At 37.5% G+C, this 14,453-nt stretch overlaps 1 protein-coding gene across 1 annotated transcript in view; it reads right to left on the bottom strand.

Moving 5' to 3' along the window:
- Positions 1–4,715: 4,715 nt before the first annotated feature.
- Positions 4,716–14,453, bottom strand: part of Otud4 (OTU deubiquitinase 4) — a 45,593-nt gene continuing 35,855 nt past the window's right edge. Inside the window, exons 18-21 of the mRNA XM_027926707.2 lie at positions 13,349–13,487; positions 12,524–12,784; positions 10,996–11,036; positions 4,716–9,732 (exon numbers count right to left, since the gene is read on the bottom strand). Of these exons, the coding sequence (XP_027782508.2) occupies positions 8,515–9,732; positions 10,996–11,036; positions 12,524–12,784; positions 13,349–13,487 (1,659 nt within the window). The 3' untranslated portion in view covers positions 4,716–8,514. The remainder of the gene's footprint in view (positions 9,733–10,995; positions 11,037–12,523; positions 12,785–13,348; positions 13,488–14,453) is intronic.

Below are 14,453 nucleotides of genomic sequence, written 5' to 3'. Positions count from 1 at the left end.
GAATAAGTTTGGTTTAATTGGACCCTATTAGGCCTTCTGAAAATAAATTTTATGTAATGCATAAATACGTGTTCACTGTGGAAATTTGAACTATTCAGAAGTATACTTATGGAATAAAAATGATCTCCCTACATTATGCTCCCAGGGGTTACCAATGTTTGAGTTTATTCTTTCATGCTTTTTTCTATGCACTTTGCTAAGTGAGAATATGTAAAGGGTTTGTCTTGTACATAAATGGGATTACACTAAAGTTAGTAGTTCTGGTTTTTAGGATGGGTTAAATGTATGATTATTTAAAATATATTGAGTAAAATAAGACAAGCTTCTTTTATTTCTAAAAATACTTGGGATGGATGTATTACTGATTAAAATGTGTATTAATTATAAGGTAGTATTTTATGCAAATGAAATTTGAAGACATAGATTTAAATGTTATATGCTGTAGAAAGCCCTAACTTTGCTGACACCAGAGTTTGTCACCATCAATGCAAATATTATCAGGTGTAGTGGTGCACACCTGTAATCCCAGCCAACTCGGAAGGCTGAGATAGGACCATTCCAAGTTCAAAGCCAGCCTTGGCAACTTGGCAAGAGTATGTCTCAAAAAGGGCTGAGATGTACCCTGAATTCAATCCCTAGTACCACCAAAGAAAAAGAAACTGTTAATATGTCCTGCTACAGTTATTTTCTTCAGTTTAACCTGATTTTAGAACATAAACATGTTGAAGTCCAGTCTTGTCTCATTTATCACTCAGTGTATAGTATAGTATGTGGGACTGGCATATTGAAGGAATGAGCATATATGCCAGAGAGAAAACTGCTCAATTGTGCCTGGCACAGTGGCACACACCTGTAATCCCAGCTACTGTGAAGACTGAAGTGGGAGAATCACCAAGTTCAAGGCCAGCCTGGACAACTTGGTAAAACCTTATCTCAAAAAGGACTCAGGGTGTAGTTAATTGGTAAAGTGCCCCTGAATTCAATCCCCATAACAAGAAGGAAAAAAAAACAAAACTTCAATTCTGTGATTTCATTGTGTTTCTCAACACAAGTGTATGTCAACCCCTTAGTGCCTGTCATATTCTAAGTATGAAATGGTTCAAAATCACTCTGAGAATCAGGAAGGACTGCATGAAGGAAATAGCTCCTGGGAGTATAATACCACCTGTCCCATATGAGAGGCAGAGAGGTTGTTAGAACTTATCCATGTAAAACAGGATATGCATATGACAAGTGAGAGACAGAAAGGAGCATTCTAAGAGATGTGTAGGCCAGGCACACCTGCAGTTCAGGAGGCTGAAGCTGGAGGATCACAAGTTCAAAGCCAGCCTCAGCAGGGGTCAGGCACTAAGCAACTGAGACCGACCCTATCTAAATAAAATACAAAATAGGGCTGGGGATGTGGCTCAGTGGTCAAGTCCCTGAGTTCAATCCCCAGTACCAAAAAAAAAAGATTGAGTAGAAGGATATATAGGTACATAGTAATGGGCTTTCTCTGCCTGTTTGAGGTTGAAATGCATAGCCAGTTAGATAAGCAGCTAGAATTATCAAAATAACAGGTTTCTCAGGAGCACTTATTTTTATTCGTTTGTCTTAATATTTTGAAACATTCCATCCACTGATGGCAGCAACTTGCTATTTTTGTCTACTATTATACTAATGAGTTGTTTCCCTGTGGTTAACCAATGTACAGTGAGACAAAAATTTTGACATCTAGTGTGGCAAACAGTAATTCCCTGTGCTCACCACCATCTACCTCCATGCCAGGTTAGGATACACAGTGTCTGTAAACCCAGGTGATCAGTCAGAATAACGTAAGAATCCTACAGATCCTTTTTCATAGTTTCTTTGTTCTCTTGCAGTTAAGTAGGTCACATGACCCAGATCTGACCAATTAAGTTGAAAGCCATGCTTTCCTAGAATATGTGTATCTAGTTAACTGATTCTTGTGGGTGTGACACAGCAAAAACTTGTGGCCACAAGGTTAAGAGATGTAAGGAGGAGCTGGGGTTGTAGCACGCTTGATTAGCATGTGTGAGGCACTAGGTTTTATCTTCATCACTAAAACATGTAGAAATAAAAAATAAAGGTATTGTGTCCATCTACAACTCAAAAAAATGTAAGGTATGTGTGAAGAATGCTCATCCTTACACTTTACAACTGCCTGCAAGTCACTTTCCTCCATATTTCTTATGAAGAAAATAAGTCCTTATTTGTCAAGCTGTTTTTCTATTGCTGGCCACCAAGTTACCTTGGCTTCTTGGGCAAGGTCTGCCCCTCGAAAGGCTTTCCATTTGCTTTCTGCCAAGTAACCTAAGTAGGAACTTCTTTTCACTTTTCTTAATTTGCAAATTCTTGGGCCTGGAAACTAAAGTGCAACCTTCCCAGGTTTTATTGTTTGTTTCCAGTACTTGAGATTGAACCTAGGCCTTGTTTGTGCATGCTAGTAGGCAAGTGCTCTACCAGCTTTTTGTTTTTTGAGATAGGGTCTCATTAACTTGCCTAAGCTGGCCTCAAACAGAATCCACTTGCCTCAGACTCTTGAGTGGATGGAATTATAAGCATGTGCTATTGCCATCAGGCTAGGTGGAACTTAGACCAATGGTCTTGTTTATAGAAAAAGTTTACTGTTACTGACCTTTCCACAGAGGTCACAACTGTGTTAGTATCAGCTCCCAACCTTGCATGTACCTAAGTCTACATCTCCCGTATCTACACAATTCTTGGCTAAGGAAACAGACCGGCTGTCCAGGTCCATTCCTTCCTCATGGCGCACAGGCTTAGTATCACATTTAATGACTGTTTCTTCTTTCTTTCCCCATTTATAAAAACACCTTTTTTACAATCCTAGAAGAGCCAAGCCAATAGTGCATGCCTGTAATTTCAGCTGCTGTGGAGGTTGAGGCAGAAGGATCACAGATTCAAGGCCAGCCTGGGCAACTTTGCCAAGACCATCTCCCCCGGCCCCTCCCCCCAAAGAAAGAAAAAAAAAATCCAAAGGCTAGGGAATGTAGCTTAGTGGCAAGGTGCCCTTGGGATTAACTACAACGTTAATTAAATGCTTTTACTAACACCCAATTTACAAAGGAAATGGCAGAAAACATGTAACAAGTAACACATCCGGTAAATCCCTAGTGGGTTTAAAAAAAAAGCTCATTTTCTACTCATCTTTAAAAGGTGGTCAGTCCAAAGGTAAGTTTCTCAATTATCTGCCAGTTAATATAAAAAAAAAAAAAAACTGTCTCACACTCTTCATCTTTGGCCTTTACTCATTTTTTTTTCCCAAATACAAATGAAAAACAAAAATGTAATTAGAAGACCAGTATGTCAGTATGTATTTTTTAAAGGGTTGACTGAAGCCTGTTTCTCTAGTAAACTCATTAAAGGATCCATCTAAAAAGCTTCAACATGATGAGGTCTATAGCTCCTCTTGAAACACTGATCCAAAGTACTTAACAATTCTGAGGCACCCAGGATTCACAAGATGTGATAAGGACGCATAGGTTTGTATAGGAAAGTTGGGCATAGTGACTTCCTCTTTTGTTTCCATTCTCATACTTTTCCCTAGTTCTGGACCCAAAAGTACTTCAATGTTATATAGAAAAGCCTAATTATTCTAGGTGAAGGATAGGCCTTCTAATTATAGAAAACTTCAGAGAAACCCCATCTTGCACCTCTTGAGGACAAATTACTTCCCTTGATATCACCTTTTATCCCATCCAGCTGGACATCTTGTTCTCATCTCTGGCTTCTGTTGACCATGGGCAAACCTGCTAGCCAACTAATAGATAAATGTTTCCCCATTACTCCTTCCCCAACAATGTTGTTATATTTTACCAAACTTCTCAAGCAAGCTATCCAACTTGTAAGTAGTGCTGGGGTTGGAACCCACAGGGCTTAGGCAACCGCTCTTGCCCTTAACTACATCCCTTGCCCCAGCTGTGATTTTTCTTTACACTGGCTCATTCTGTCCCTTGCTGTTCCTGTGCCCATGTGTATCAGGTTCTTTTAAATACATGCACTGAATGAGCACTGTTTCAGGCTCTGCTTTGTGAGGAAGCTAAACTTTCCTAAGAGTTCACATTCTAAGTATATTTAAACAAATACTCTGGGGGTGTAGTTCAGTGGTGAAGTATCACTGGGTTCAATCCCCAGTTCTGCAACAAAACATCAACATTTAATGGTGGGCTGGAAATGTTATTAACTCAGTGGTAGAGCACATGCCCAGTGTGCACAGAGGCCCTGGGTTCAATCCCTACCACTGCAAAAAAAAAAAAAAAAACTAAAAATAAGATTGTTGGGTTTTCAAAGTATTAGGTATACTCAAATCTGTTTTCAAAGCTTTCAATTTGCTTTCCCTTCAGAAAACATTTAATAGAAATGCAAAAAAAATTACCCTCATCAACTCAAGTATCCTGCATATTCTCAATTCATTTTGTGGCTGCTGAAAAAAAATGATAGCATCAGCTGTAAAACTACAGAACTAGGTTCAGGTCCAAATCCCACCACTTGGTAGTTGTATGACCTTAGGCAAGTAATGTGGAAAATAATATCACCTATGGGTCACAAATCCCAAATGACTTTTAGTTTACATAAAAGAATTGTCTTCTGGCTGTGAAAGAACCAAAGAAACCATCCTTATTCTAAGAAAGCTTACTAAGATTTATATGCTATATTACTTGATTTCCCTTGAAACCAAAGAATCACAAGTAGGATCAAGAGACAAAATTTAATATATGCACACAGTTTTATATATAATGCAGCATCACACCATGTAGGGCATTTACTCTTATTTGTACATTCAGATATGTTTGAAACACTTCTTAAGGCTACAAAACAGAACATAGAAAAATAAACAGGAATATATTCAACACTTACAAAAAGTGATATGATAAAGAATATAAAGTACTATTTTCCTTTCAACACTTCAAAAGATATGTATATATACTTTTTTTTACAAGTAACATCACAAATGATCACATCTTCACATGCTTGTAAGTATTATTTGTACTCAGTGTAAGGCTATTATCATTTTTATACATAAATTTTTCTAGCTCTGTAACAATGCAATTTTTAATCCATTCAAGTAAATCCAACCCCAAAGTTGCTGCTTCCCAGCATTAAGACATGCACCCACCCCTCTTAAAGGATTCTCTAAAACTTGTATTTCAGGGGGCAGGGAGGAGAAAATCTCTTCTAAGAAAAAAAAAAATCCCAATCAGCGGGAGAGTAAATGGCTGACACTAGTAGCAAACCTTAGTTCTTTGAAACTGACATACTGGAAATGAGCCATTATTAAGATTTTAAAACAAAAACAATAGCCTTTAGACATAAAATGCGGAGCAAGATACAGTACACAGAAACAGTGTAGCCAAATACGCATTCTCTTCAGCAACACTGGAATGGGCCTTGCTTAGTACCCATAAGTGAAAGACGAAAAAATTTACCTCATCTAAAACTGAAGGCAAAACAAATGAGGCAAAAATAAATATTGCTAGTTTCTAGGATGGCTGAGTATTTTCTAAACCAGAAATGGTTAGAAAGAAACTTTATTGCACCAAGTCAATCTTAAGCAAGTTTGCAGTTCACAGGCATTTTAATTCACCCTTGAGTCACAAAGGAAACAACACACTGCAAGAATAGAGTTTGCTTCAGATAAGCTGTCTCAGCACTGTGGTTTCAAGAAACCCACCGCTGTCAGATGGAGGCAGGTCTGAGCTTGGGTCTGCCATGACAGTGGAACTCCTGGAATACCAGGAACGACAGGAGGACAACACAGCTGCCAGCATCCTGCTACAAGGAGCATGGAGGGCAAGAATGGAAGATGGATCTGAGGGAAATGAACTTGAAGAAGAGACATATGCACAATACTACAAGAAGGGGAGCTGGACTCAAGTTCAGAAGAAGCACCTAACTAAACAAAAACAAGTGAGCTTTGGTCAGTCTAAACATTTGTTCTTCAAAATATGTCTGATCATAATATGCTGAAGTTTCATAATTTCCAAATCAAAATATAAATGATTCTCCATTCTACCCTTCTGCCTTTTTCTTATATAGAATTATCTCAAGTCAATATATAATATGACATACAGTTATAATATGAAGCTTGCTTGGCCTTAGTTTGACCTCAGCATAAGGCAAAATCCCCTGGACTAAAACATTTAAAAACAAATCTAAAGGAAAAAAAAAAAAAACTGACCTTCATGCAAAGAGTGATAATTTTAAAACTAACAAAAGTCAGAGTTCTTTTAATCCAGAGGTCACTGAGAAAAGTACCATCTGCTAAAATTCTTTCAGCACTGATTCCACCCTGTGCTGGAGGTTAGAGATGGGAAACAGGAAGCAAATCAGTGCTTCCCTCAGGAGTGATGAGTCTTTCGTTAATTGAGGTAAGGTAGGATGACAGTGAAGAAACCAAAAGAATTCTGTCCTATCCAATTTTTAAACATTTCCAGAAACAGATCAAATCCCAGTCAATACAATAAAGGACACTGGAAACAATTACTTTTACTCCTGAGATCAAACTTACATTGAACTTTTAAATCTGGTATTTATATCAAAATGATTTTCATAATAGAAATTATCAGATAAACTAACCTACAATAAAAGGGGGGGCTGAAAAAGAAGAGCCTTCTAAGCTTCTCATTTCATAATTCAGCTACTGATATTAAGGAAAAACAGGTTTCAGCAGTACCTTCAACAACTGCTCTTAGCTTAGAAGGTGACAACAGAAATTCCTCAACAGGTTCTTTCAATTTTTCTATCCATATAACCATCCCAGTCTTTACAAATTTTTACCTAGCACCATCATAATAAAATGTTATCTTTCAAAGTGCTCTCTAAAATCCTATGTTACAAAATATCTAAATGCTAATACTACCCAAATCAGCAGTTACATAGACATTAGGTAATTAAAAACAGCACAGAGGTAAATAACCATTATTACAGTACAGTGGAGATTCACTGAGCCTAGCTGACATCCACACACTCCTACAGGTTATCAGAGAACCCAGAAAACTCATCTGCTTTGTCAATTCAAGTGAATTATATTTGCTTTTAAAGTAATCTGCTTAAAAAAAAAAAAAAAAGCCACATCTATTTTGGCTAGGTATATTACACATGGCATGCAAAGAAAAATTACTGTATTATTTGCATAGCACTCAAACTTCCTGATCAAAAGATAATCTCAACATTTAAAAAAGGGTAGATTTTCACATTGGTATGTACAAATAAGAAATACAAGCTACAGTTATTTTTACAAAGTAACACAGATGAATGAATACTGTGTTAGTTAGAGTCCAATCTCCAAATGAGAACAGAGTGCAACATGCAAAGGGAACTCTAGTAAATACTGAAGACTGGAAGGAAGAAGGATAGAAGACATGTTACCAGAGTAACAAGTTATAAAATGCAAAGCAAAACCATTTTCTAGCAGCATCCTCTAGATAAGAACTAGAAGTTACAATCATTCTTATTTTCGTACAATTCCAGCCATGACAAATTGAACATGCAAATGTAAAGTGATACAAAACCAATGGTGCAAGGGAAAAACAAAACAGTCACTCTCTATAGAAACCTGTCAAGCTAAAAATTTTTAACATTTCTTCTCACAAAATATTTAGAATCTGTCAGTGCATTAGTGTTAAAGTGGCATTAAAAAACTTCTGCAATTTTAACAGATGCAGATTATTTTCAAAATGCATAGCATCTACATTTCTTTCGAGTAGGCACCATGATATTTACACCAGTGCTAAGAATTCTTGGTGGAAACAGCCATTTCACTGGAATTTCCTACTATTTCTTAAACATCTATTCTTGTATGCAATCTCAAATTCAACAAATACTCACCAAAAATATACCCTATGAATATTAAAAGAACTATATACATTTCTAAGACACAGGTTAATAGGCTGCCTTATATGTAATATTAAAGAGAAGACATTATTCAAGTTTGACAGATATTGAGATGAAAGGCCTTTGGGTTGGAAGCATTTTAAAAGACAACAGTGTTTTAGGCTGAGAATCGTTTGAGCCCAGTTTATGACTAAGGCATTGCATAATAAAATATACATTTCTATTTGGTGCAATGTTATATTTTGGAATCTATACTGTGTCCAATGGTGTTTTGTCACTTTAGTAAACACTATAAAGCACACATTTCCAACATTTGAAATCAAACTTTTACAAGGAAAAAAACCAAACACTAAATCTATAATGTTTTATATTAGGCTGTTTATAAAAAATACTTTAACAAACTTATTTTCTAGTTTTTATGGGGGCAGTCACCCGATAAATAAATGAAAACAGACTGTGAATGAAGATAAATGGCAATGCCAAAAATTCACCTGCCCCTGACTCATGTCCAAAATCTCATCCAGAATGGGAATGAGGGTAAAGGGGGAGGGGAGGAGATAATTCCAATTTGGGTTTTTATTTTAATGTATTTTTTTAAAGCCTCCAGAAATACTCCACCTAAGAAAGGGCTTCTGTTCTAAAACATCAGAGCAACAACCATCAGGTGTGTTGTCCCCTATGGCCATCTCCCATCCCTGATCTCCTCCTATCGCCCCTATATGGACGTCCTCTGACATTTCGATGGTACTGATAACCTTCATCCCGGCTTCTGCTCGGCTGCCCTTTCCAGGTCTCCTCACCTCTCACGTGTTGATATCCGCCCCTACCAGAATAGCCCCAATCACTTTTGTACTTCCTGCCTCCATAAGTTTGATTATAGAACTGCTTGGATCTGCCACTTCTCAGAATATTAGACACTTCATTTTCATCTTCTGAACTCTCTTCTTTTGGTCTTTGCACTCTGCTATCCATAGAGTTGGCCCCAGGGCTGACCACATCAGCAGCAGTCTTTGGATCTTTTACTTTCTCTGGTTTTTCTTTCAGACTTTGAATGGTCCTCTTAGGCTCAAGTTTAACAGGCACAGTTTCTCTCTCTCTGTTTAGAATCTGAGAAGGAAGATGAGACTTTCCCTCTGCTCCAGGAAGTGCAGAAGCCAGGGTCAGATCTGCCTTTCGTGTCTGGGATGACTGCTCTGCTCGGCCTTCATGTTTGCTGCTCACGCTTGTTTCAGGGAGAGTGTGTACAACTTCACCCCTGGCTTCTGGAAATTCATTTACTGCTAAGACTGAACCACATTCTTTAGAGAGATCCAGGTTTTCCAGAGGCAGATCCAATTCTCCTTTCTCATCAGAAGGCAGGACAATATTCTGCCTCATTACAGGATTTTCTATGAACCCCTGAAAAGGGTATCCATACCAAACGTGAGGAAAGAAAGGAGGTGCAATGGGAACTGGGCCTAAGAATGGATTAGGTCCAAAGGACGGTTGTGGATATATGTTCTTGCCACTTAGTGACTCTTCATATTCAGCATGAAGAAGCTGCCCAGTGTTCTCAGATTCAAGATCAGCCTGGTAAGACAACTGTCCATGACTTTCAGACACCTGAGATGGAGGGATAACCAGAGGTGAAGAAAACGTCGGTGGTCCAATATCTGCCTGAGGCATCTGACCATTAACACTGGCCTCAGTCTGCATAGGAAAGTGTGCATCGGTACAAGTACAATCACTTTCATTCTGAGCAGAAGGAGCTTCTTGGAACCAAGGATTATGAGGATACACAGGTACTGGGACTTTTGGGTACATCCTGCAGGCTGCCAGGTAGGCCTGGTGCAAAGGGTAAAGGTAAGAATGTGGGGCCCACATAGGACAACTATATGCCTGAAAGAGATACAAAATAGTAAAAGTAAATAAAAGGGAAAATTAAAAAGGTTTGAGTATACCCATCTCAAAACAGTAGGCTCAAGAGAAGCTTCTCATGCCTGCAAAGAACACAAACCTAACTACAGTCCAAATACCAGATCATTGCTATACCCCCATCAGGAAAAAGAAAATCGTGCTGCACTTCAAGATTCCATCCTTTGCTCCTGTCTTGAAACCAATCCAAAGTCCTGCTACAGAGGCTGATAGTAAACATCATCTCTATAACTGGCAGCTTAACTAGACCTACATTCACTTTCTGGTTCTCCCACTGACTGATTGTATGACCCTGCCAGCCGGTTCACTTGCCTGGACCTATTCTTAAGGAAAATGCTGATAGAGGAGTAGATGATCTTTACTGACAGGACTCAATGAGTATGAAAACCCCAGAGTACTCCAGCTGCAAAAATTAGGTTAGATCCTCTACTCAAAGAAGGCTAATGTTCAAAATGAAATACTCCAAATCCTTCCTCTGCATGGGTTCAGCTAAATACCAAAATATGAAGAAAATATAACCAGCCAATTAGATAAAGCCTACATAAATGCAAAACCAGGTGCTGAATATGGCACAAGGCCTTATGAAACTTGGTCACTAGACCAGGACAGAGTGCTTTATTTCCTCTCTGAAATATCTAGAACCCACAGAAACTACAGACAGCCTAGCACTGACAGAGAGTTCTCTAGCCTCTTGTTAAGAAAAAGTATTTTTAGGTGACTGATTTCCAAAGGACCTCTCTGCTATGCTAGTGAACATACAAGCCTCCCACTTCACATACTAATACTTTCATTTGTTATTTCCTTTGGTCCTTTCAATAACTGAGGCAGGTAGCAAACATTAAAACCATTCTATAGATGAAGAAAGCCATGCTCAGAGACACTGTGGCTTACCCAGGAATACACAGCTATAAGCTGTGAAAGAGAACTTCAAACCCAGAAATTTCATCCACTTTCCCCAGTAAGGACATTTCCATGAGGTCCCTGGAATTATGGTTAATTCCTGAATGTATTCCTAAGTTAAATCATCATTAACTAAGAGCAAGCAAACATAGGAACCTCTACACAACCAAAAGCATCCTGTAAAATGCTGAAAACTCTGGTTCTTAAGAAAATATTTGGTAAACCTGAGGTTACTGCCTGATAATACAAGAGTAAACACTATGGTAATAATTTAAAACAGAATTAACTTAATAATAAAACAACTTTAAAATGATAAATGTAAATTACCTTCACTCCAAGATTGAAGAAAAATCTAAGAATGTTCTTATCTGAAAACAAAAGTATTCGCTTGTTAAAAATATACATTCACAAAGCATTTCTTTATCATCTCGATCGATACACAGTTCCTAAAGAGCATTTTATCTACTAGAATTGTATTCTCCGACCTGTGATGTAAAACATAAAAACTAACAGAGCCAAAATTCAGGACTGGTGCAGTGGAACACACCTGTAATCCCAGAGGCCCAAGCAGGAGGATCACAAATTCAAAGCCATCCTTAGCAACTCAGCAAGGCCCTATCTCAAAGAAAACAACCACAAAAGTCAGGCTGCTAAGCAATTCTAATTCTGTATGCTTTTCCTCTAATTAACATCTAAATCCCAAAATGGTTTAAACTAATATTCCTATCTGATTAAAACTGAATCTGGATGAAAGAAACTCAAGGGTTAATTTTTTAACTTACCAGTGAGGTTTAAAAAATTATGAAATAAAAATGCTGGGGAGAATGATAAGATCACATAAACCTAACTTAATGATACTATGATTAGTAGGACAGTACACTCATGCTATTCATTTGCCATTAGCCCATTATCCATATAAGCTCACTGACTAAAAACAAACTATCCACATCAATCTAGGCAAAAAGTTAAAGGGGCTGGGGCTACAGGTCAGTGGCAGAGCACTCCCCTAGCACGGGCAAGGCATTGGGTTCAATCCTCAGAACCACATACAAACAAATAAGTAAAATAAAGTTTAAAGTCTTTAAAAAAAAAAGAAGAAGAGTATACAAGCAGTCACTGTATTACTCTTCCAGTTTTACAGGTATGAAAACTTGTAAACTAAAAATAGAGGCTACAGATATGTAAGATCCCTAAAAATAAAGGGGAAAAACAAATTTTAAAGAATTATTTTTAAAAAACTGCTACATATAGTACTGTACGAGTTACTACAAATATTATATTCAATCTTCTTAACTTTTTAACAGATAAAGTAATATCAATATCTCCCAAAAGCCAGACCAGTGTTGAGAAAATTTGTTGATGTTTAGATGTCCAATTAATGAAAATATCAACCCATAAAGCCCTCAATAAAGTTCTCAATTCTATGTACACTTCAACGAAACTGAAACAGGCACATTAAAACAGGTTAGAAATGCTAATCTAGAGATAAATTATATAATGTTAATATTAGCTAATATAAACATCACGTAATATAGTAATGTAATTATGAATTATATAATTTTATTAGATATTATATACTATATTTAAGCTTTTATATATGTTCTATATATGGAATGATGGGACAAAATGTTAAATCTTACATAATTCAAAATGGTTTCAAGGTTGTTTATGAAAAAGTGACATTTTTGAAGAGAACCATTACTAAACACAAAAATCACTTCTTTAAAAAAAAAAAAAGCCAAACTTCTGCCGTCTTTCCCAATTAAGTTCTCCTTCTGGCTAATAAACGAGTCTCTGGCCTGCATTTTCATCTTTTTATGTCTTACTCAACCTATGTGAACTTGGAGGAGCTCACCTTTAGGCAGGTCCTCCCCAGTCTGACACAGTGAATAAGGTGGTGCAATGGCTCGATCTCCCTTTTCATTATAAGGAAACCCAGGATAGAGTGGGTCTTGGTAAAGGCTCAGTGTCTGAGGCAAAGGCATCAAGGGCTGGTTAACTGCCTGAATTGACACAGGAACTGGAGAGGGTGTTAAATGAGCTTGAGACACAGCAGAATCAGGTCCAGTGGTCAAAGTCTGTGTCACTGATAAAACAGGAATCGGAGCAGGGACACCTACAAAAGAGAGGGACAAGAATTAAAATCTACAAAAAGATAAAAATAATTCTCTAGAAATACAAGTTTATATTACACTATTAAGTAAATAATGCTACAAGCGAAACAGCTAGTAAAACAGCAGGTTGTTAAGCAATCTAACATAGTTTTAATTCTAGTATCAACCCAGGACTCTTCAGGACACAGAGAGGAAATAAGCTTTGAGTCAATATCTAACTGTAGCTCTCAGAAGACACAAGGTCTGCAAGGAGTCCAACTGGGAAAGAGCTGACCCGTAGGGGAAGCAAATTGTAGTGCCAGTTAGTGCTGAGCAACCAAAGCAAAGAGTGGTGATAATCAGCTCAAATTCCATGTGTATAGGATAATAGGAGTACACCTTAAGCAACAGCAAAGAAAGACCTCAGCCCTCCCACACTAGAAGCACAGCAAAGCAGAGAATCACAGAAAGCTCCTTGAGACTCTCTACACTTAGTCCTTTTCTGCAATCAAGCCCTCATTCAAGAATTAGAAGTCTGACTTGGAAGCTTTTTTGCTGGTTGTTCATTTGATAAATCCTTCTCTAACCTGTTGGTCCAAAAGTTGTAGGCTCACTTGGCCAGGCTGGCACAGTGGCTGGTAAAGAAGGCACCGCAGGAGTTAGATGTACCTCTGGAGAAACTAAAAGGGGAGCTGGATTCGAAAGAGACACATGTTCTGCTGGCTTCTACAGAGAGTGGAAAAAGAAAAGGGGTCATTTTGCTTAGACACTAATTTTTAATCACATATATCTTGAATTGGCTGCCTTTTATACAACTGAAGTATAAATGGTCCTATTCTTGTCTTAGAAATGAAAGAAAACAGAGAGTAGCCAAAAACAACATGCAAACAAATGAAATCCAACCAAGTATTGCCTACCAAAAGTCCCAGAAGCCACAAGCCAAGTGTGAAACAGTACAACCAACTTGAAATTCATGAGTTTAGAAAAGCACCCCACACAGACATACCATGTAACTATGACTTAGTCTTACTAATAGGAAGGATGATAATTAACAAGCATTTAGCACTGAACTTTTTTTCTACTTTTGTATTAGACCAAGAACCAAAATAACTGCCAGAACTTCTGTTCCTTCATCATTTTACTTATAAATTTGTGGAATTGCTTTTTTAAATGTGTGAAATAACTGATGCAGATGACTCTTCAAAAGGTCTTTTTTTTTTTTTTTTTTGGTAGCAAAAACAACCCAGACATATTGAACCACTAAGCCACATCCCCAGCCCTTTTTTATATTTTATTTAGAGATAGGGTCTCACTTAGTTGCTTTAGGATCTAAGTTGCTGAGGCTGGCTTTGAACTCAACCTCCTGCCTCAACCTCCCAAGCCACTGGGATTACAGGCACATGCCACCACACCCAGTCAAAAAAAGTTTTTAAATAAAGTAGAAATTCAGTTTTCTTTCAAAAATCTAATGTTCAGGTCAAGTTACCACAAAGGTAGGACAAGATATCAAAAAATAAAGATAACAAATATGAACTTATCCAAAATAAATTCAAAGAAATGGTTATAAAATAAAAATCTATTAAACACCATTAACATTATAAACTAGCCGAGATCAAAATAAATTACAGAAAAATTTTAATTGGGACCTGGGGGATATAGCTCAGTTGGTAGAGTGCTTGCCAACATGCACAA

Source organism: Marmota flaviventris, chromosome 7, assembly GCF_047511675.1.
Source record: "Marmota flaviventris isolate mMarFla1 chromosome 7, mMarFla1.hap1, whole genome shotgun sequence".
NCBI lineage: Eukaryota > Metazoa > Chordata > Mammalia > Rodentia > Sciuridae > Marmota > Marmota flaviventris.
Note: the sequence above shows the minus strand (reverse complement) of the source record. Positions and strands in the feature narration are given on the sequence as shown.